Source organism: Salarias fasciatus, chromosome 8, assembly GCF_902148845.1.
Source record: "Salarias fasciatus chromosome 8, fSalaFa1.1, whole genome shotgun sequence".
NCBI classification, from domain to species: Eukaryota; Metazoa; Chordata; class Actinopteri; order Blenniiformes; family Blenniidae; genus Salarias; species Salarias fasciatus.
Window position 1 is genome coordinate 9487651 of NC_043752.1, and position 22321 is coordinate 9509971.

At 43.0% G+C, this 22321-nt stretch overlaps 1 protein-coding gene across 2 annotated transcripts in view; it reads left to right on the top strand.

Annotated features, from left to right (window-relative positions):
- Positions 1-22321, top strand: part of snx29 (sorting nexin 29) — a 128964-nt gene that overhangs the window by 20857 nt on the left and 85786 nt on the right. For both annotated transcript variants that reach the window (XM_030097389.1, XM_030097388.1), the window contains one exon: positions 5723-5808. In XM_030097389.1, coding sequence (XP_029953249.1) covers positions 5723-5808 — 86 coding nt within the window. The remainder of the gene's footprint in view (positions 1-5722; positions 5809-22321) is intronic.

Consider the following 22321-nt stretch of genomic DNA (forward strand, 5'->3'; position numbering starts at 1 on the left):
TACACCCTGAAAAAAAAAAAAAAAAACCATCAGTCCATTATAGAACTGACTTGGAGAGACAATCAAACCACAAAAAAAAAAAAAAAAAAAAGGGCAATTTTTTTTAAACTCCTCAATTTACCAAAACATCTTTCTGGACTGGTGAATAGGGAGAAGTGAATTGAATTGGGGCCCAGGATTGCGAACCACCAGAACACTGTCAAACTCATCTGAAGTGAGTCATTCTGAGAAAAATGCCACCCAGAATTCATTCCTGCTTTTTGTTTGCACCAAATATTTTAAAAATTAGCTTTGCATGACCTGAGAAAAACTGCAGGCTTAAAGCATTGGGAACAAACAGATTAGATAAAATAGAAATTGCCTGAAATTTTCACTTCAAAGAGTTTGTCAGCTGGAGCCTTATGAGCTTTTCTTCCCTTTAAGATTTACTTTCACTAATGAAAGTACATTATTTTTTTGCTTTTCCTGCACAGTGAATAAAAACATTCAGCCGAATAATTACAACAGAACATAACTTTAATTTGCACACAGGCTGGTGGATTATTTCTACAGTTTTATTGCACATGGGTGGTTAAAAAAACAAAAAAAAATCCGAACCAAACAGCAAACTCTGTTCTTGATTTAGTGCAACGGCGACCTGCATAGCGGTGCCACCCGGGGGGGGAAGATGCTCCAGTACAGATGCAACGCGGTTCACGTGGGGGGGGGTGTATATCACACCTCCAGGTTGTGTTTTATCAGGCCGCTCTGAAATTGGATTTGGGGGGGAAAAAAAAGTGCCGTGCGGTTTGAGGCGGTCGTCGGGGAGACGTTCCCTCGTAACCCGCAGGTAACTCGCGTACACCTCGCCAAGATTTCCCCCTGGATGCGCACGCCGTAATGTACTGTGGGGATTATCTGCGCCTTCTCCGAGTTGTGCCGCTCTCCATCATCTCACATCACAGCGCTGACAGTACAGTAAATTTGCATCAGCGGGTTCATCTGGCGCTCGCAAAGAAACGCATATGATTAAACTCGGAGCTGCTTCAGTGTAATTTACTGAACTTTAGTTAGCCGGAGATTGGAATCAGCCTCCTAAACCTGCACCTGTAATTACATGCCAGACTGATGCTCCTGATTACCAACAATTCCTTGTGTGCGGAGGGCACGGCTGACGCTGACAGCAGTATATCTAACAAGGTGACCCTCTTGTTTGTTTTGCCGGCAGAAGGAGTGTATTCCGCATTAAATAATGGAACAAAGCGAGTGCGTTATTTCGGCAGAAATCATTTCGCTTCTATCTGAGCGATCAATAATTCAACAACGCGCCTTCATTATCGGGCTGTTGTAAACCTGCGAAAGAAATTCAATTTCGAGCGCAGGCACATTAGGCATTGTTTGTTCAGGCAATCGTTTATTCACAGCTGAGAAAATTAGCCCGGCGATTCTCCGAGCTCTTATTCAGGAACAAACAAAAGTCTTCTTGAGTAACTGACAAGCTTTTGAAAATGAGTTTCTATCGGCGGCGCCTTGACGTGCCATTAGCGGTGTCAGATGGACGTGGGCACGTAATGGTTCGCAGGTGGAAAAACAAAAATACACGATAATGGAGCAGCTTCAGAAAGATTTGCAGTTGATCTCAGTGCCTCTTCAGGTTCATTTTGTCCTTCGCCTTGTGCCTAGAGACAGTTATAAATGCATTTTTTTGATAATAAACTAATAATTTATCATTGTTGTCATCCAGCTTCTATTAACTTTTAGAGTTATGGGTTGTTGTTTTTTTTAGCTACTTGAATTCTCAGATGCAGTGTTTGGCACTCTTGTGTAAAGTTGGCGTAGAGCATACATGATGGAAATGATGGCATTTAAAAAAAACCTAAACAACTACTACCAAATCTGACTACAAACTTAAAATAAATCTAATTTTAATGATATCTTTGGGTGCAAACTTCAATGAAATATCCAGAAAACACTATCGTTTGATTTTTCATTTTCATTTTTTTAATTACATTTTTTTAATTCATTTTAGCACCTGTATATGCAAACATCTCCTGACCTTTGGAAAAAAGTGGAAGAATCCTGAAGCCTGACAATTGACGATTTTAGTGCACCAAGGTTGGATGACAGCTATTTCTGTTTTTAAAAATGACCGCTCGAATGGAGCAACAGCGCCACAGTTTGTGTGAATGCGAGCAACACGAGGAGTCCTGTATCAGTGTGGTGAACAAATGACGATCTTAGGCTAAGTTTTTTTTGTTTTGTTTTTTTTTTTTTTGTGCTTCGCCACCGGTCTGGACGCTGTTCTGACTCAGACCTCCGATTCATCGCTGCGTGCGATGGGGATTGGCGGGCCTCTGTGTTCACATGGTGACTAATGTGGCAGACGAAACCGAACAACAGTCAAGTTTCTCACAGCTAATAGTGTGGGAATATGTGTTTGGTGCATTATTTAGTTTTTCCTGACAAATATTTATTTCTCCTTTGAGTCGTGGCACTTTTTAAAGAAAGTGTGCATTTGTAGGATGAGCAGTGAAGTGCAGTTTCAAGGTTTGCCTGTGAGTTTTTATGAGTCTCTGTTATCAATAGCTTCCGCATTGAACACATAGGCTTCAGCAGATTAAAAATAAATGTTAAATTGAGAGTGTTTTCGTTATGTTTCCACAGACTTCAGTCGAACAGCATTAAGCAAGCCTGACGCAGGACACGCTGTTTGCTTTTTATGGCTCTGCTGCTCATCCCAGAGAAGCCGTTCCTTCCAAATGTGGCCCCAAAGTGGGCATAAACCTTCAAATAGTGTTAAGATTTATCATCAATAGGTGGGGTAACAACAAAGAAACATTCTCCCAAATGCATGTTTTCATGTTTTTTTCTGGTTTGATCAACACAATAATTCTTCTGCAAAACTCGAGTTGTTAAATGCTCACCTGGAAGCATGGATTTATGTTTTTCTAAGTTTAGTGGAGACAGAGGTAACTGTGCTACTTTTATAATGAGTGGGTGGGAATTAAGGCCCTGATTAGACGACAAAGTGACAGCTAAGTGTGGCAGAACGGGTGCTGGGACCGTAGTATACGGTTGTTTATTGGTGGCGACCTGTGGCGGGAGGGAAATAAGGTCAATGTAAACAGAAATTGTGAGGTGAAAAGCCCAAACAGCGAGTGCAAAGGGCTGAAATGCCCCATCGAGATGACGATAGAGGCGAAGTCGATGTCTCCAAAGAGTGATAAATCTTTGTGAGCATCTTACACATTACACACAGTCATTTGTGCTGTGCTTAATGTAAAACTATGTTACCCAGCTGTGTGTGTTCGGCGATTGATTCTTCACCTGTGTGAAGGTGAAATGTTTGAGAATACACACGAGAGTCACGCAAAACAGAAGAGATGCGGCGACCCAGGAATTAAACGGCTCAAAGGAACGCTTTAGCCTGAGCTTCAGGTATCGGTGTCAGTTCACTCACTTTTTGTCCAGCGCTGTAATCTACCTGCTGGCGGAACAGCAGACTGGAGACTCATTGTCAGTGAAATGAGACGCCTCCGAGTATCTGCGTATCTCCCCGAAAACCCCGGCACAGCCGCTCCCTCTCCGGAGCGAGCGGCGTGTATTAGCTATAATTTAATCAGGCTGGAGGAGCGTCTGGGCTGCGGGTGGCTCTGATAACGACGTGGACGGCTCCGCCGAGAGCTCGTCACGTGGATCCGGCGGGGGGGGGGGGGGTCGTCCTCTTTTGTCGGTTGTGAATGGGGGGGCTGATAAGCAGGGCACCAAAAATCACCCATGGAGAATGAGGGGTTGGGTGGGTGGATGGAGGGGGGGTGGGGGTTGTCGGGGAGGGTGGAGGCAGAGGGAAGACAAAGGCTGTTAAATTTAACTGCCAAGGGCGTAAAGCCGCACTCCAACTCTGATTGATTTCCTCCCCAAAGTCGATGATGTTCTTACGGTTCTGCCTTGTAGAGAGACCGCCTCTGTTTCTCGAGCGCCGTGTCTTTGTGTCTTGTTCTCCGCCACAGTCCAGCACTTACATTTACACCGTCTCCTAAAGAGGATCCTGGATCTTCTTATTCTTGAAATACAGTGCTGTTTGACTTTAAAAAGAGACAGAGATGCACCTACCATGTAATATATTGCTGCATAAACTCTCGGTTACAGGCCTTAATGAAACCAGTGGAGTTGACTGATGTGCCCGAAGGTTGTCGCTCTTCAAATATTCTTCTCTTCTGTTAGGAATTTATGTTGCAAATTTGATTTGCTGGCAGCTGTCTGTATTGATTTCTCCTCAGCCTTTTTGATATATTTTATTAGAAGAGTTTACACAAGTGAAATTGATTTGAATCATTTCATGAGCAAACACTCATTCGACCGTTTTGAAAGTGCGGGCACTTTGTCAGACATCGATGCTGGGGAAACAGAGCCTGGATCACAGTTGAGCTCACTTTTATCCTGAATCACAGGATTAAAAAAAGATGTAAAATCACAACATATACAGGGTTTGTACAGAGCGGGAAGGGTTCTTGGGGTGAACGTAATGCAAATATACAAGTGTGCTATTGTGGCTCTTGAGTTTCTGATTGCTGAGAGTCCATCAGGGTGACGGCCCGGGGGAGGAAACCATCTCTGTCTCTGGGGTTTTTGATGTGCAGTGCTCCGTAAGATCTACTGGATGGAAGGAGTTAAAGGTGTTAATGTGAGGGGTCTGCTTCCTGACCCTAGACGGCTACATGTCCTGGATTGAGGGCAGGTCGGCCGCCATTATTCTCTCTGCAGACCTAATTGTCCTGTGCAGTCCACGTCTGGTCCCGAGAGATTGTGGAACTCGGGAAGCTGGAGGTTTCCGTAGTGGACACTGTGTTGTTGATGGTGAGGGCGACAGGTGTCAGGGGATTTCTGCTAAAGCCCACTGTCATCTCCACAGACTTGAGGGGATTCAGCTCCAGGTAGTTCTGACTACACCAGCAGTGTAGAACAATAACTAAAGTAAGAATAACTAAAAGTTGCTGTTTTTGTTGTGATTTCTTTTGAACATGAAAAGGAAAAGATCATCCAGTGAAAAGGCTTTCCCCTGACCCTTAGATTTCTGCTGCCTCCCCCCCTTGCTACATACCGTAGCCTGTAAAGTTTCTTTTGATTCTTACAGACGGTCTGTCTCAAACTTGAGAGAAGTACTCTAATCCTGAAGTATATGAAGCATGTGTGCAGGAATATAAGAATAGTTCTGGCCATTTGTTGTACTTACTTTGAATCTAAGCCGCCCATCTGTTGGTATGACAAATATGTTAATATCCAAGCTCCATTTTTGTCTTCAGTTTGGATTTAAATTCAGAAGTTAATTATGTGTTTTTGCCTTCGACAAAACTGCATCCCTGTGAGTTTTTCCTCAGTCTGACCACCTGGATTAAGTCGAATATATTTTTTCTTATTTCTGTCACCTCTCAGGTGATTGGATGATTCACACTGTCCTTTCACAGAAAACTGAGTAAACAACTTGGGCTTGGCACGGCTCTGTGAGTGGATGGGAGAAAAAAAAAAGTCTTGTGTAAACACATGGCAGCATCTTTCCTGAGACATAACGCAGCCGATGAGTGTTTTTTTACCGGAATGACCATTTCTGTCCTGTCTGTTCTGGATTACAGGGAGGACATATGCCATGGCGCAAAATCAGAATGCACACAGCGTCTCGCTGGCACGACCTCTGTCTTTCAGTCCTCGGTGGCTTTAAGAGGTGTGTTTGTGTGTCCCTGCGCAGGGAGAATGAGGTCCTGAAGGTCCAGTTGAAGAAGTATGTGGGGGCGGTACAGATGCTGAAGAGAGAGGGGAGCCAGAGCAATGATGGTAAGACACGCGTTCTCCTTCTCCCTCTGTTCATTATGACCTGAAATTAGATTCCATGTCTGTGTCCCAGTCCATCTATTTCGCTCTCAAACAGAGGCACTCATGGACACAAGGACACAACCTCCCCGATCACCCCTATTTCTAATGGACTGTAATGATTCACCTCCACTTTTACAGTACAAAGCTTCTTTATCATCTTCCTCACACACCCTTGTGTTTTTTTTTTTTTTTTTTTTTGAGTAATTTTGACAACTAGGACTTTGTTTTCCCATTGCCGGGGGATGCAAGTAGTGCTCTGTGTGAAGACCAGCAAGATAAGCTCCTGCTGTATCAAAGGCAAATAAAAGGAACATGGCAGATTACAGGGGGCCACATAATGGTTAATTGCATTCTGGGGATACAAAGGAGAGTGGTTATCTTTGATACCTGGAGGGGTTGTGTGTTTGTGGGGTTTCCTGTATGTTTTAAGACTTCGTTGTATTAAGGTAATGTGTTTATGGCGGCGTTTTAAGGAGTTCAGAGGCAAATGCATGCTCCTGTAAATCTTTTTCATATCACAGCAGTGCCTTCTCCTGACAGTTACCCCAGCATGATTTATGGACTCGGATGTTCAAGTTTTTATCTGCGATTTGAAGGAAATCATTGTTTTATTATTCATTAATGCAGCAGACAGACCTTTAGAGCTCATCCTGCAGACCAGAGTTATATTAGTTATGTTAACATGTGGATGGATATGAATCGGCCGTAGCACCATGACCACCTGATATCGTATAGATCCCTTTTTATTGGTCCAGGAAAACAGCCCAGGCCCGTCGAGGCCTCTGACTGTGCAGTATCATCAGAACGTTTAGTCTTTTAGATCGTGAGGTGAGGCTTTTGTAGGTGTGGTCCGAACTCTGCTGCACATCCCACAGAGTCTTGAATTCATGTATAAAAATTTGAGGAATTAACAACCAACTGCAATGACTTTCTATAAAATAAGCTTTCTGCATTTTACAAAAGTAGCTGCTTTTGTTTCTGTTGTTGCTCTTTTTTTTTTTTTTTTTTAATAAATTTAATACATGGCTGTAATTAAGTTACAAAAACTCTATCGTAGCTCTCATACCAGACTGGGGAAAAACACAAAAACAAGTTAAATATGGTGCTTCACAGTGGACCACGGCAGCATGATTAAGCAGAATAAATTACTCTAAAACTTAGAGAACAGCTTTTTCACTCTCTGTTGTTGAACAAGAAAATTTCTTTCTTCTGCTATATGTGGTAAATCTGATTGTGTTGAATTGGACGTTGATATCACAACAGACAGTATTGCAGGATTGTTTTAGTTTTTAGCTCATAGTGACTAAATGTGTGAATGCTTTGATGTGGAGCTCCTGAAGGCATCAGGGAAAGCCCCATTTCCCAGGTAGGAAGAAGAAACAGGAAGTGATCTAGAGGAAAAAGATAACTCACGTTGTTTGTCATCATGTGAGCAAACACACAAAAAAATGCATGTGATGTTAATAAAATCAAAAGACTTTTAACACCTTTCAAATGAGGAATCGCTACTTTTTGGCCTGGGAAATGAGATTTTTCCAAAAGATGCCTTCAGGAGCTCCACACCGTAATAACATATCAGAGCAGCCACACAAAGAGCAGCCATGAGGTCAAACTGATATGTTTTGTTGTAGCTTCATTATGCAGCTTAGACTAAACTGCGAAAGTAGTTTAGCATTTACAAATTTTCAGCAGAAATCATTTATGTACTGCTTAATCACAGCAGATGCTAGAATGGAATATTGCTGAGTGTCTTTTTTTTTTTTTTTAAACTTCCTGATGTAAGAACTGAATTTCAGGTTGCGATTATTTACAGTTCTCGTTCCTCAACAGAAAAGCGAAACCCAAAGCGCTGATCATCGCCCCTGCTGTGACGAGCGTCTACTGCAGATTAATCTGATGACTCACCTTTGTTTGGCAAACCTAAATGATCCTCTCATCATGTTCCCAGATTGCTGCTATTAACTCTGTTAATACAGTGTTGTGGTTAATGAGAGGGATGATAGCCAAAACTCCTAAAACAAGTACCCAGCTGCACTGCAGATTTACATACAACTAAATTTCCAGACACAGAAAGCGTCGCTCACTGACTAAAATCTCTTCCGCTCGCTGTTATGCATTAAGTGTAATTATTTCGAAGGTTTCGCCGGACTAATGTAGTCGGGAGCGCCGATAAGCCGCCGCTTTGTTGGGCCGGAACACACCGGCAACGGTGTCATGTTTAAAACATCAGCGTGGCTCCACATTTCATCTATCTGCTTCCTGGCAATTACCGTGTTCAGCCTGTCAAACACGGCTGCCCGGGCCGCCGACACCGGGGAGCACGGTGGGGAGGAACAATGAGGACGGGAGATGATTGGAAAGCGAGGAGGAGGCGGGAAAAAAAAAGAAGAAGAAGAAGAGGCGATTCCTGCACAGATGAAAACATGTATTACAGTGAGAGCGGCAGCGCCCGGCTGAACTGCGCTGTGTCTGACCAACCTGTGGCTTTCTCTCAAATCCTCACGGCTTCTCCGTGTTTGTTTGTTTTGTTTTTTTTTTTTTCTGCTCCCCGTTCATTATCTCACTTTGCTGATGTTGACTTTTCGTTCCTCCACCATTTGAACCCTTTCTGTCATCTTCTCCATCCTCCCGTCTTTCCCTCTCACTCCTCCACCCCCCCCTTGCTCGTCCCGGCAGGCATAGTAATTCTCTCTCCACACCGGCGTCTAACTGATTTCATCCTCCTTCGCCTCTGGCTTCTCCCCGCTAATGATGTGCCTCGTCCCATCACGCTTTGATGTCGACTGCCAGAGTCTGATGGTGGATGCTGCGTCTGTGTTTGGAGAAGGAGGAATCGTGTGCGAGCAGTTTAGGGCGCGAGGGAAACTCGCATGGCGGGGAAGTTGAATTAATATACAAGCACTCTTCATGTGCTGTCAGCTCTCTTCCCCGTGATCAGTGCGCTGCCCCTTTTCTTTTCTTCAGCCCCCTCTTGTCTAATGATAGCGCTCGCTCCCTGAACGCTCCTCAGTCGCTGTCAGACCTTCTGACATCCCGCAAAAAGACGGTTTTCCTTCACCTCGTGTTTCCCACTTCTAATTATTGTTCCTGTTATTGATGCCGTCTGTCCCTGTTTGTTTGGAGAGCCGGGGCGAGGCGTCCCCCACTCAGCGATGAGCGACGCTTATCTCGCCGTGTCTTCTTCAGACGGATGTTGATGCGGTTCATGTTACATACATGAATACGATTAAAACAAATTCTGTATGTTGTCGCCAGCGAAGAAGACCGGGTGTACTTTACATATGAAATTAGCGCCGGCCCTTTTCGTGTAATGCCAGTCCCGTGTGCACGAATGCTTAAAAAAAGGTGTACCAACCCGTGTGTGCGTGAGCATTTCTAAAGCATTTGTGGCATTTGTAAAGTAAGACTCCACTGGTCACATTAACATGTTTTCAGTCAATTCTCAAAGCCGAATGCGAGACCCTCTGAGGTCTTATTTCTTTGCTCCAACAAAAGCAAGAGCTTGTCGGGTTCATTGAGAGATGTGGAAACTCCTCTATCCGTCTCGAGCTGCTCCAGAAAAGGGCTTCTGGTGGGTGTGAGAACCGGGGGAGGTTAAGAAGAGAGCGCATGTTGTGATGGAGTGCTGTTGTTTGAAGTCACTTAGTGCAATGACAGAAGGTCAGGAGAGGAAGTGAGGGCACATGCAGGGATAAAAAACATTTTTTTTTTTTTTCTTACCAGAGAGCGTGTGCTGTCTCACTTTAAGTGGATGCTCTTTGTCTCTCCATGATAATGTTTCAAACCGTTTCATTCTCCCAAGAGGAAGTTTCATGCCTGGCCGGTCGGCCGACTGGTGTTTGGAGCGACTCCGGGGGGATTGCATCCTCCGGGGAGGGTGGTCACTGCTAGCGGGTAAACGGGTCTCAGATTTTCCTTGGAAGACGGCTGATTGCTCCACGCGGTTCAGACGAAATTGGACTCCGGTGATGTATATAAAAAAAGATTGGCCTGCCACTGGTGGATAGGGATGAGGAGTTATTAACTTGTTAAGTGCTGGCTGGGCACGCTGAAGACACTCAAGGAGATTGATCAAGGGTCAGAGGTCAGCTAACCCAGCGAGATGGAATTCCTTTTCCTTTATTTTCTGATTAGGAGCGCCATTTTATTTTTATTTCTCCCCATTTTTTATCTGCACAGCTCATTTTTCCAGTTACAGAAATACTCGTTTGCCAAGAAGCTAAAATGATGAGTGACTTCAAGAATGAAATAATAAAAGAAAAACATTTTCAATATATTCTTTTTATTGGTCTATTTGAATCTCACTCTGTTTTTATTAAGCTTTGATATCCTTGGACTAAAGACAGTATTTCTCTTAGTTCATTATAAACCTGTCATTTCATCCCATTATCACTGATATAAAGTCTTACAGTTGCCTTCAGGTTTTATGTTCTAATCAGCTTTTCTGTTCAAATCTGTTCAAATGCACTGCGAAACAGAAACTCACATTAATCATTAGCAATGAACAATACTTACTGGACAAACAAAACATTAACTGCTATTGTCAAATCTATTTTTGATGTGATATTTATTTACAACCGTACTGTTTCTTTGAATTGATTTTCTTAATGAAGGCAAGAATTGAATAAATTTGGCACATACAGTTTTTTTAGCTTGCAGTTGGGCTGTGATTGCTCTAGTACATAATTTCCGTGCGTGCCACATGGTTTGGACAGTGATGTGAAAATACAAATTGCAGTTGTTGATTCCGTTTGTGTTGATGGGCAAAAACATTTCCCCGAAGGTACAAATTTAGCAGAATTGGATCTTGAGCCATGATTGGCCCCATCAGCTGGACCCTTAACCGCATGTGGAAAAACTGATAGATTAAAAAAAAACTGTTGTTTGTGACAATTATTGCTTTCGTATTACCTGTGAACTGAATGCACATTAGTAGTTGTTCCATTTTGACAAGGTGCAAAGAGATTTTTCACAATTTAAAGTATCCTTCATTAGAGAGCTTAAAAAAAAAGAAAAGAAACAGCTTAGCAACATCACTTTTAATATGTCCCTTAAGTTTTGAGCTCATGTTTGGACTGACTGTGCCAATTTGTGGCTGTAAATTGCGAATATTTTGTTCAATAATTCTTTTTTTTCTCGCTGCAGTCACATGTGAACGCACTTGGACCTGTCCTGTGTTTTACCCCTCTGTGTGTACGTGGCTAATTTGTTCATAAACAAACCTGCCGTGAACAGCAGCTTATTCATCTGCAATATAGAAATGGATTACACGGCCGTTTAAAAGCCAATAAGCTCCTCTTGTGGCGCCTCGGTCTCTCCTGCCTGCTCTGACAGCCACTGGCCTAATGAGTGAATGAGAAGCATTTGTCACTGCTGCCGGCCCTAATAGGAGTGTGTAACTTATTCATTACACACAGAGATCCGCGTTTATTGTCCCCCCCGCGCGCCCCGCGCTGCCCTTGCAGGGCCTCTGGGAGGTCGGGAATCCTGCAATGAGCCCTCAGCTGAGTGCGCTGCATTAAAGTGCGACTGTTTGTGTAGCGATGAAAAGTTTGGATTTGTGCGTGCCATGCTTTTTGTGTGTGTGTGTGTGTGTTTAAATGTGGAGGTGGATTTTCATTAGCCGCTAACCGATGTGTGGCTGAGTGCGTTTGCCGGGTTAATGTGGGAAAAGCAGGTCACAGTGACAGGAGGGGAGTCGTTATTGAACAAATGTGTGTAGGCATGTGTTTTTGCGGGGCAGATGTGCACATGCACGCACATTTAAAACGGCAAACCGTATTTGTGTTAATTGTCTTCCCCGAGCCTCGTGTCTCAGGCCTAAATTAAACTGTGCATTGGCGGCTGTAGGCGGGCCTGAAACTGTTGTAACTGGTGTGTAAGTAGTTTATGTTATAAAGTTATTTGCGTCCCGGTTGGCCCGCCGTTAAAAGAGCAAATGATGAGTCACTCTACGCCTGAACTGAGCTTAACTGAGCCCACACGCTCGGCTGTAGCACCAAACCAGAACCAGAGACGCCGAGCGGTCATCTGCATTTCCCCGTTCTGCCCTTTCAGGTCCGTGTTTACCGGCTCCGAGGTGTGAGGGATCTTCGTTTATTCAGCGGATGTGGGCCTGTTTGTGCGTGTGCCCTCAGCGATGAGTTCAACAGACGCGGTTTATTTACCGGGACAGGTGACGTCGCATATTGCTCTGTCACAGGTGGGTCCAGGTGGTCGACGGCGCGCAACGCACGCGCAGATTTATGCGTCCGCCGCGTCATCTCTCACAGGCGCTCCCATGTGGGCGCAGCAGGGGTGCGTGACAGATTTCATCACCTGGACCGATCGGTGTTAATGAACATTTTAATCATCTCGCCGAATGCCAGAGCCTGCTGGGTGTCATCAGCCGCCTTTCCTCCCAGATAAATATGGAAAAATGTGCGGCTGAGGAGGGAAAGCGCTCCAGATTCCCATCTGATGCTCTCTATGTGGCTTTCAGGAGCGCTAATCTCAGCATGAAGTTGAGCTTTTCCTGTTTTTTTTTGCAGTTTATGAAAATATTTGTGTGTTTAGCTGTCTTAAGCATGGTAGAACTTTTGACTTTGCGAAAGCTTTCTTTTAAATTGTAGTCTTTGTGCTAACCTGCGCGTGAAACTTGTTTATTTTAGACATTTGTGACATATTTGTGCACCACTTTTTGTCGATGAACCTAAGCCTGATTTGTATTCCATAGATGTGTGAAGGCTGTATTTGCATGCTTATGAAAAATGTGTATAATATAATGCTGCTTATGATTCATTCTCAACACCATAACATTATTACCATATCATATATTCAAAATCACATTTCTTTAACCTGCTCAGTCATCTGAGGATTCAACACAAGATACATTGTAATTTAAATACATTTTTCTGTTCCTTTTATTACTGTTGGTGTCTTAGTAAAGTGTATTAGCTTTTAGTTTTGCACTGTTTGAAGTCTGCTTATGGACTTAACATCTATCTTGATTGTGAAAGTTTGATAAGTAGTATTTGCATTTTGGTTTTCTGATAAGACATTGTGAAACTGTCGACCAGCTCGGCTGACAGAAACGTGCTGCCAGAGTTGCGTTTTCACCCACTCGTGCCGTTTCCTTTGGGAATCGTCGGGATAATCTGTCACTGTCTCGGCTCCCAAGGCTGGGTTGGTTTTCTAAATACGTTTGCTGTGAGAGAAAATCCTTTTACATATTCCCTAAAATAGCCCTAATCTGTAAATCTAAGTGGGAGCTCAGATCCTTTTACTTGTTTCAACTATCAAATCATCTTCAGAAAGGATCAAGGACGAGCTTACAGAGGTGCTGAAGGATTTTCAAGCTTTAGGGCGATTGAGGCTTTGTGTGTGAAATTTCAGGCAACCTCGATTTTAAGGACAGTTCTAATATTTGTGCTGGTTCAATCCCCCGGAAGCTCTGTAATGGTGAGAGGCGTCTGTCTCCGAGACTGGATTAAGCCAAAGAGACGGTGGCAGTGAATCTGAGGAGCGACGCGACGGAGAGGAATCCGATATCCACCCCTTCTCCCGCCTCGGGGTTTTCACGCACACGCGCACGGTACATTCCTCCGGGCCGTCGGTGTACCAGGTACTTGGAAGATGCGTCTTAACTGCTCTTTGCAAGGATGCTCCAGATCTGTGCAATCACCGCCTCTCTTTCTAGGATCCGTCCCGTCCGCCCTCCCGCCTCCCTCCTCCGTCTCACGAGGAATTGCGTTTGCTCCCCTCCAGCCGGTGCAGGAACCGGTGCAAAAGTGGGGGCCCAACAGTCATTTGCCGCATGACTGCACGATGCGGCGATAACACACAGCTCGGGGCTTGCGGCACTTAAACGCTCGCAGGGCCGACACGTCGTCCCACTTGTTGTTCCAGCTGTTGTTCTCAGTCAGACACATGTTTCTCTCCCGCCGCAAGGCGCAGCGAAGCGGGGGAAGCTGCGAGTGAGCGTTAAGTTTGAGAAGGAGAGTTTAAGGTGAGGCGGGCTGTGTGCTTTTTGAGCGACAGGCGGAGAATTTGGGGCGAGGCGTCGACGGGGGCGTTTTTTCTTTTAATTACAACAGCAGCTGCGCGTTGGATACCTGCGGCGATCTCCTCGCCTCCTCCCATGGTTGGAGCGTGGCGCTCTGGGCGGGTGGCGGAGGCCGACGAGCAATACTTTATTAAGGGTGATGTCACTGGCTGGGTTCAGATGAGGGGGTATTAATCAGAGCTGGTTAGTGTCCAGCGACAGCCGGCCTACGTGGCGTCCCACACACCGAGCCGATAATGAAACTGTTGGAGCATCTGTCTCTCGTGTCCTCTCTCCTGTTAGTCTCGTCTTATTATAGTAGACACTTTTGGTGTTTATTGTAACGTTGTAATTGTTTCCCACCTTGCTGCTGTTCTCCTTTGAAACAAATTTGCTGATTGACGTGGATCATTATTTAATTATCTGCACTGCAGGGCTTCATTTGGTCTTTAAAGGATTTCATCAAAATACATTAGCACTGCTGTGATTCAGAGGTGACTGCGTCTCATGATAAACAGTTTATACGGATTAAAAAAAGATGCTTGTAAATTATAAAAGTGTAACTTTTAATGTACAGTGGCAAGTCACGGTTTGAGAAGCTTTTGAAATTCTTAATTTTTTTTACATTATTTGTGATAAAATGTGATCTGACTCAAATCAAAGTCACAACTTCTGAAAAACACAGTATGCAACTACACACTAAACAAACCCTCATAATGTTTGGTGTCTTTATTGAATGCAGTCATTAAACATTCACGGGGCTTCTGGAACAACTAAGCAAAGCCCTTGAAGTGATTTATTGTCGTGTCGTCAAAATGTGCACTAAAATGTGCCAGCATGCTAAATGAAAACAAACTACAAATCACGACTTGCGCTCGTCACAGACAGTTTATGGACAGAATTATAAATTAATGATTGTTTGCAGGAGGATTTGCAGCACTTCTAAAATGTCTCACTTTTTTCTTCCTTGTAGAAAATCTCTGGCACCTGTCGCCTGATAGTTTCTGTCACCGTGACGCATTCAAGTTCTTTTAAGTGCTTTTTGCAGCAACAGATTTTTTGGCAGTTGGATTTAGGTCAGGATTCACTGCTGGCCACTTGGTGAAAGTCCATCTTTTCCTTGTCATCTGTTCGATTCTGCTCCTGGACTTGTGTTTTGACATATTATTATTATCCTCACTATTCTCCTGCACTTCACACTGGAGAACGCATTTCTCTTTCTATTTGTCTCGATAATCTCTGGATTGAATAATTTCTTCGATACGTTATTTTTTACCAGTACCATAGGCAGCAGAACAGCCTGACAGCATGATGTTACTGCCACCATGCTTTACGGGACGTCGGCTGGAGCGTCTTCATTGGCTGAATTCCTTCATCCCAGTAAGACTACATTGAAACTCGCTCAATCAAGATGATATTCTGATTATGGAAAAGCTGGGATTTGTGTTTCTTCATAATTTGTTTATCTGAAGAAGCTAAATGGTGTGTTTTAAAATCCATATCGAGAATGAGAAAAGTAGATCTCCGCTGGTGAATTGAGATTGAACCGTGAATGAACTGAAGCAGCTGTTTCCCCACTTTTCAGAAGTCGGGTTTGAATAAATTACATTAGCGTGAGTGTCGTCGGCAGTTTTGATGTTTATCACTTTAGACAACGGACATCAGGGTTTTCGCTGTTAAATGTGCAGCTAAATGTTTCTATCTGTTGCGTTTCCATAACTGACGACGCCAGGTGGAAAACATGAAAACCATCTCGGATGCACGTTTAGTTTTCACCGAGTTCGTTTTCAGCTCAGATTAACAACCACAAAGCGAGTGTACCGTGTGATCAGTTCTTCTCTGTCGGGTTGACAGATTGTGACGCATCTTGTCTGGCGATCGGTTTCAGTACCGCCTGTCAAAACAATTGCCTTGCTCACGAAATGTATGGCTTTCTTTGCACAATGTCATTTATCTGCTTCTTTCCCTCATCACCACAAGTGTAGGACTTTTTAATGTAATTTAGCAGATGTTTGTTTTAATGGAATGAGGTGTGTTTCCAGTGTAAATGTAGGGCTCTTCTAACTGCTTGGGTTTTAGAGTTAAAGTGAGAGACATCCAGAGCTGCAGAAGTTCAGACTCGGCCGACCGAAATGAGTAGTAGTGGCTCAAATTAAACTCTGAATCGAATTCCTGATGACCTTATTTGACTTAAGACCTGAAGGCAAAAAGGAAAAACTTGTGTGACTCGACTGAGTGACCCCAAAAGTTCGGTCCTCTTCAGGCAATCTGCTAGAAAAAGTGAATTTCATGAGAAGCTGAGGTGCGAGAAAATCTTAAATTGAGATGATTTAAGATTTTGTATCATTTCATTCATATTTTAAACACTTAATAATCCTCAATCCTACCCATCAGATAAAGAAATGAATAAAAAAGGTACAGTAGTGTGCACCAAGTTTCAGATTTATTAAATGACTTCAGTTGAAACACTTCTGAGTGCCACGTTTTCAACGTTTTGAATTAATATTTTTTTCATGACGCATCAAATATTTAGTTGGGGTGCCTAAACTCTGTTTTTAATTTAAAGTTTTTGTGAGAAGTTCAATAATTTAGATGTTCCATTTTCGAGTGTGTATTACTGTATAATTCATCAATTCTATGTGACTGATAAAATTTATTTAGAATCCAATCATACCACACAATCACTAATACTTTGAGTAGTCCGTGGCTTTAAACAACAGGACATCTGGTATTTCTGTAATTTGAGAGAAGTAGATTACAGTGAATATGAATTTGTTTCGCTGCCTAGTGCTGAACGATTTTTGGAAAACATTGTGTTTTTTTATGGCACATATTGCGATTTTTGATTTGATTTGTGACATTTATTCAAATAAAGCTTCAGTGCAGTATTAACCGATGCAAAATAACGGATTTAAAACAAAAAATTACATCAAACCATCAAAACATTCTTGCTATTTACTGTGATGCAAGGATAAACACTAAAAGGAAAGAATTGCTCATATGCATGCACATTTTTTAAAGTCCTTTTCTTACAACTAAAGGCCTAATAAAGCTGACAGCCGCCACGCTCGAAGCTCAGTCTGTCCAGTGCATTGGGATTTGGGGAAACAGGTTGGGCTTCAGTCTTCATGATTGACAGTTATTTTCCAAGTCAGCCATAGCTGTCTCGTCTTCATTTTCATGGTTTTAATTTGTCAGCAGCGTTTTTTTTCTTGATTGCGTTACTCTGGGAGGTTTTCCTTACACTCTGCATGTCGGCCTGGTCACCAGGTGCCTCTTCACAATAGAGCAGTGACACAAAAAAGTGAAAACAATCACTCAGCTCGTTGTCTTACAGGATGAAATGAATGGCATATTTCAGAACTAAAATCCTATTAATCCTTCTCATTTTATCCCGAGTAATTTCCGATCACCACGGCGGGATGAGCTCCCCTTCTTTGACTGGTGAGATTATATGTGCGGCCTGCTAAGATGCTGTGACAAATTACTGACACACACAAAGCGAGAGCTGTGAAAGTGGTGGAAAAATAACAGCGTCAGAGAAAGGAGCTCCACTTTGTACTGCTCACCAGAATTCCTGTTACGATAATAGCAATAATAATTTACTTTGCAGAGCCTTTCAAGGAACCCAAGGATGCTGCACAGCACAAAAGCTCCATTCTTCTCGTGGAGTTTCAAATTGAGTCTCCCAAACATGTGGGAGTAATCTGTTGTGAGTGATACGTCTCAGCTTGATTATGAGTTTTATTTTTCTTTTTTGGAGCACCGCTGGGATTTGGATATGAATATTTAGGGTCTTACACAGACAACTATCCACGCTTGTTTGGAGCCTTTTCATTTGAAGCCCCACGGAGCCTTTGAGAAGCCGCGGCAGCCCTCCGCAGAATAAGTGCCACCAGCAAATCTCTATCTCTTTATCGCCGCCTCAGAGCACATTTCGCCCCCCTCCACTCGCACTGAATCACCCCTCGTGTCGGTGCTCCTCTTAACCGTCCCTTTCTCCTGTGGCGTGAGTGCCGTCGTGTGTGTATGTACAGTATGTGTGTGTTTTCGTCTAATGTTTGAAGGTTTAGCTCGTCAGTGTGCCGTGTGATAACGACCCGGCTCCGCAAACAACTTAATCCTGCCTCTCATGAAGCGGCGAGTCCTGCTCTCTGCTCTGTCAAAGACCTGCGGGGTTAGGAAGAAAAGACGCAGGTGAGCGAGGGAAGGACTCTGAAATGTTTTCAATCATGAGGAGGTCATGGAGCGAACACGGCAGGGTTTACAAAGGAGAAGTGTTTCAGATACATTACAGGATTTCTAGATACTCTAAAAGTCAGGCTTATATTTGAATGAATATCTTTACAAATCATATTACTGTTTTAGTGCTTGTGTCAAGTGTGTCTTTCAGGTTTGCCAAATATGAACTTCTTAATAATATACTAATACTTTCTTGCACTAAGAGAAAAACAAAGATTTGAGAGCAAATCCGGAGCTGTGTGAGACCCCACTGTACTGATGAGCATGCAACACACACCCCATCTGTCCAGGGTGCACTGAGGCTCAACAGCAACATGGGACCTGTGTCGGACCTCCAGATGTGTGCAGTAAAACTGGTAGTGTAAATGATGTTGTTTGTCGTTATGCGCCGTGTCGTACGGCTTCGGTCAGGCTGTCTCTGGAATGTGAAAACGGCCGGACATATCAGGACAGTGTTTCTGCTTTACAGGCATCAATGGTGACATGAAATCAGAATTTTATAGGTTTGTTGTGACTTTATTGTACAGATCGATTAAAATCCCTCTCGATGAGGTTTTTACATCATATTATTGCATATTTTTGGATGTATCAAGTTGGTGAAGTTGAATGATCAAATCATGCGAGCTGATGGTCTCAATTTGCTGATCAGTGATCATATATAAATAGACTTAAACCCAATTAGGAATTCCCTACATATATGAAAGGCTGTCAATTCATTAAATTTTGATTGAATCTTTTGAACCAGCATCAAAATGGTATTGACACATCTTTTTGATGATGGTACACGAGGGTATTGGGTGGAGATGGAGGGCGTAGATAATGAGCTGTGCTGCAGAGCTGAGCTCCTTCTACTTACATGATCAACACACAAGACTCTTTTGTATCGGTCAAAAACCTGTGCAGGGGATAAAGAAAGGTCCTTAAAGGCTTCAGCTCTGTTATTTTGTCATTTCTTTTTGCTCTCCTGGGATGGGACACAGGCTTTACCTGTCTGTCCAACCAGCTGGAGCACATCCGATTCAGAATACTGATGAAGAAGTGACTTGACTCGTCTGCCGAGAAGCAGATTTTGCAGCAGCGCGCGCAGCAGATGAGTCATTTACAGGTGATTTATGTCCGCCTTTGACTCCAGCATGAGTCAAGGGTAATCAGATTTTAATTTGTGGTCTAAAGACTGAATAAAATCTGGGAATAAATTCTTCTGAGATGTCCTGAGATGGGGTTATTTAAACTAGCCTCAGAAAAAAAAAAGTCGCTCTTTGCAATGTAAACAGCCTGGATTTGATTCTGGGCAGCCAGCGCTCATACATGATTCATCCGAGCGGACACGATCAGTACGTACATGTATCTGAATATATGCTCCAATGAGGATTCTCACAGCCCGTGACTGTGCTGGAGATAATTTGCTTTCAATTTCTGGCTTTGTGCTGATTGTGATATTAGTTTAAATCTACAGGTTTAGAGATTTGCTTAATCCCCAGTTTGTTTTTGGCATCACAATTAACTCCATATATTTTGGGACGTTAGTATACAATATTGAATCACGGCGTCCGTTTTTACATCTTCCTCAGAAATCTCATCTGCAGTTCCACATTCACATGCATGCAAATGTGAAACATCCTCTTTCCGCTTTCATAATTGCATTTTCAGATCGGGTTAGGAGATTGTGATGATCAAAAGATAACCCAGGAAAAAATAATGAATTGGTTCGAATTGGCAAAAATACTGATCTCATTCATAGGGTTTCCTACTATACAGTTTAAACCTTTAACCTTTAAACATGTAGATGCCACAGCCATCCATTCATCTTTATTATCCAGCTTATTCCCTTGAATAAAAAAGTGTATATCTTCGTTCTGCAGTCAGTTACCAAACACAGACTGTTTTTATGTTGTGGGATTGAGTCAGACCACTCTGAGAAAATACACACTTGTATCTGGAGTACATTAAAACCCTAAACATAAATGGGACCCGCCAGAATTTGAAATTTGTTTTTCTAACTAACTGGACAAACCACTGCACAACCTTATCAATTAATATCAGACAACTGATTAACCTTTGATCAGGTTGGTTCAATAAACTGAGCTTTTAGCCTTTTGGAGGCAGAACCTGAAAGTTTCATTCATGTAGACTGATGAAATGAAAACTGTGTAAAACTTATTCCAGCTTATTACAGCCATCATGTCATCATTAGCTGTATCTGTTCATGTGTCCACTTAGCAGAATAGAGAACAGAAGAGGACAGAATACAATAGAAAATACGTCATTATTCCAAGAGGGAAGTTCTTTAAGATCTTTATTCGCATGGACTCAAGTCAGTGTGGCTTCAGGTTCGTCTCAGTTTTGTGACTTTGATGTATTAACATTAACTCTCACTCAGAACATACAAATGTGTAATTCAGATTTTTAATATCACTAATTTCTTATCATCATTGCATTAAATAATTGTGGTTAAGCTTTGTGTGATGGCTGTTATCTTAAGTCAGAGTTCAGATTGTAATCATTGATTGCATTTCTTTTACCTGTTCCTGTTAGACTCATGCAGTCATTACTTCCAGGCAGTTGGTCGGAGATCTTTGCTCCCCGGATTTTATAATTCAGCGGATATCAGTGCTTCGTGGTCAGATATTTTTACTGCGTCCGTTTACTTTTTCACTTCGCACAATCCCTTTAAAATTCCATGGAATGGACCACACCCACAAGCTGAATCTTTAGTTTTGAAAAAGACAGAGAAGAAGTCAAACACAGTGTTCTCCAGTTTTGAAGGATTTTCTGCCCTTGGTGATTCCATATAGCTGTCTGAAATCCATGTCCTCAAAATGACCATGTTTCATCACTGAGTACGCCGTACATGCAGATATACAAGCATATTTTCTCTTGGCATAACAACAAAGCTTGCAATAGAAAAAAAACCCCCACAACTTTCTACAACATAATGAAGATAACTTACTTGGAGAGAATCCACTTAGTAAGAAAAGTTTTTTTTTTTTTTGTATTTTTCTCCTTCAGAGCATTTTTTGGACTTTCTCCCTCGGTGAATCCCACTGTGCTGCAGCCAACTCAGAGAAATGCTTGTTTTGTAAAAGTCCTTTGGAGTCTGGATCAAAAGCATTTTCATAGCAGCTCAATCTGTGATTGAAATATTTAATACTGGCACCGGGCCCCACGCATTGCTGCTCTCCTCCCTCACTGACGCTTTCTCTCCTTTACATTTTGTTCCTCCTGATTTTCTCCTTTACTGTCCCTCCATTTATCATCCTCCCGCTCGCACGTTGCTTCTTATCTCGCCGCCTGTCTCGTTGCATTAATAATCCTGGCTAATGCAGAGTGAACGTGGAGATATAAATAAGAGGCTGTGTGCATTTTTGATCGTCTTACGGACCTTTGACTGCCCAGTGAAAGCCGCTGTAGCAGCTCCCCGGTAATATCAGCCGCGGTTGAAGCTGCTGCCGTGACGGAGCTGTCGACTCGGGGAAATAATGGAGGTGGAGGAAAGAAAAAAAAATGGAAACACAAAAATACTTTAAATGTCCTAGCTGTGCACTCTCCATCTCTTTCATCTCCTGCATGTGTGAAAAGCTTCTCAAGTGATGCTTTTTTACCTTCTGGTTTTCCCTCATTGTGTAAATAAGAATATGGAAAAAAAAAAACCAGAAGAAGAAAAAAGTGTCAGGATGTTTTTCGGAGAAGCTGTTTACATCAGAGGAAATGCAGACTGCTTTCTGCAAGTCCGCTGCTTAATGACTGCATGCCCGTGCGCGTTTTGCATATGTCAGGGACAAGGAAGGTGATGTGATGTGCTTTTGTGTTGTGGGATTCATCAGCGCCGACGCTTCACATCGGGCCAGCGGGGGACTTTTCACTCTCTCACCGCTCTCAGGCTTTGTTTGTCCCTCCTGTTTCGTGCAGCAGTACTCTCTGCTGATTAGACTCAGCAAAATTAAAAAAAAAAAAAAAACGGTCTGGATGTCTGCGGATAAGTCGAGCTGATTAAAGGCCATCTAATAAACTTTGACAAGTTTGGGTGTCAGAACTTATTAGCTACATAGCGCAGAACTGGTGGTTGTGAATGAGGGGGGATCCTGAAGCACGAGACACGCACACACACACTAGCAGACACACAGGAGTTGAAGTGGAAGAGTTTACAAAAACAAAATCCAGCGCGGCACAGTTGTTTTCGAGAGCATGAAGTGAGGGAGCAGGTGGTGC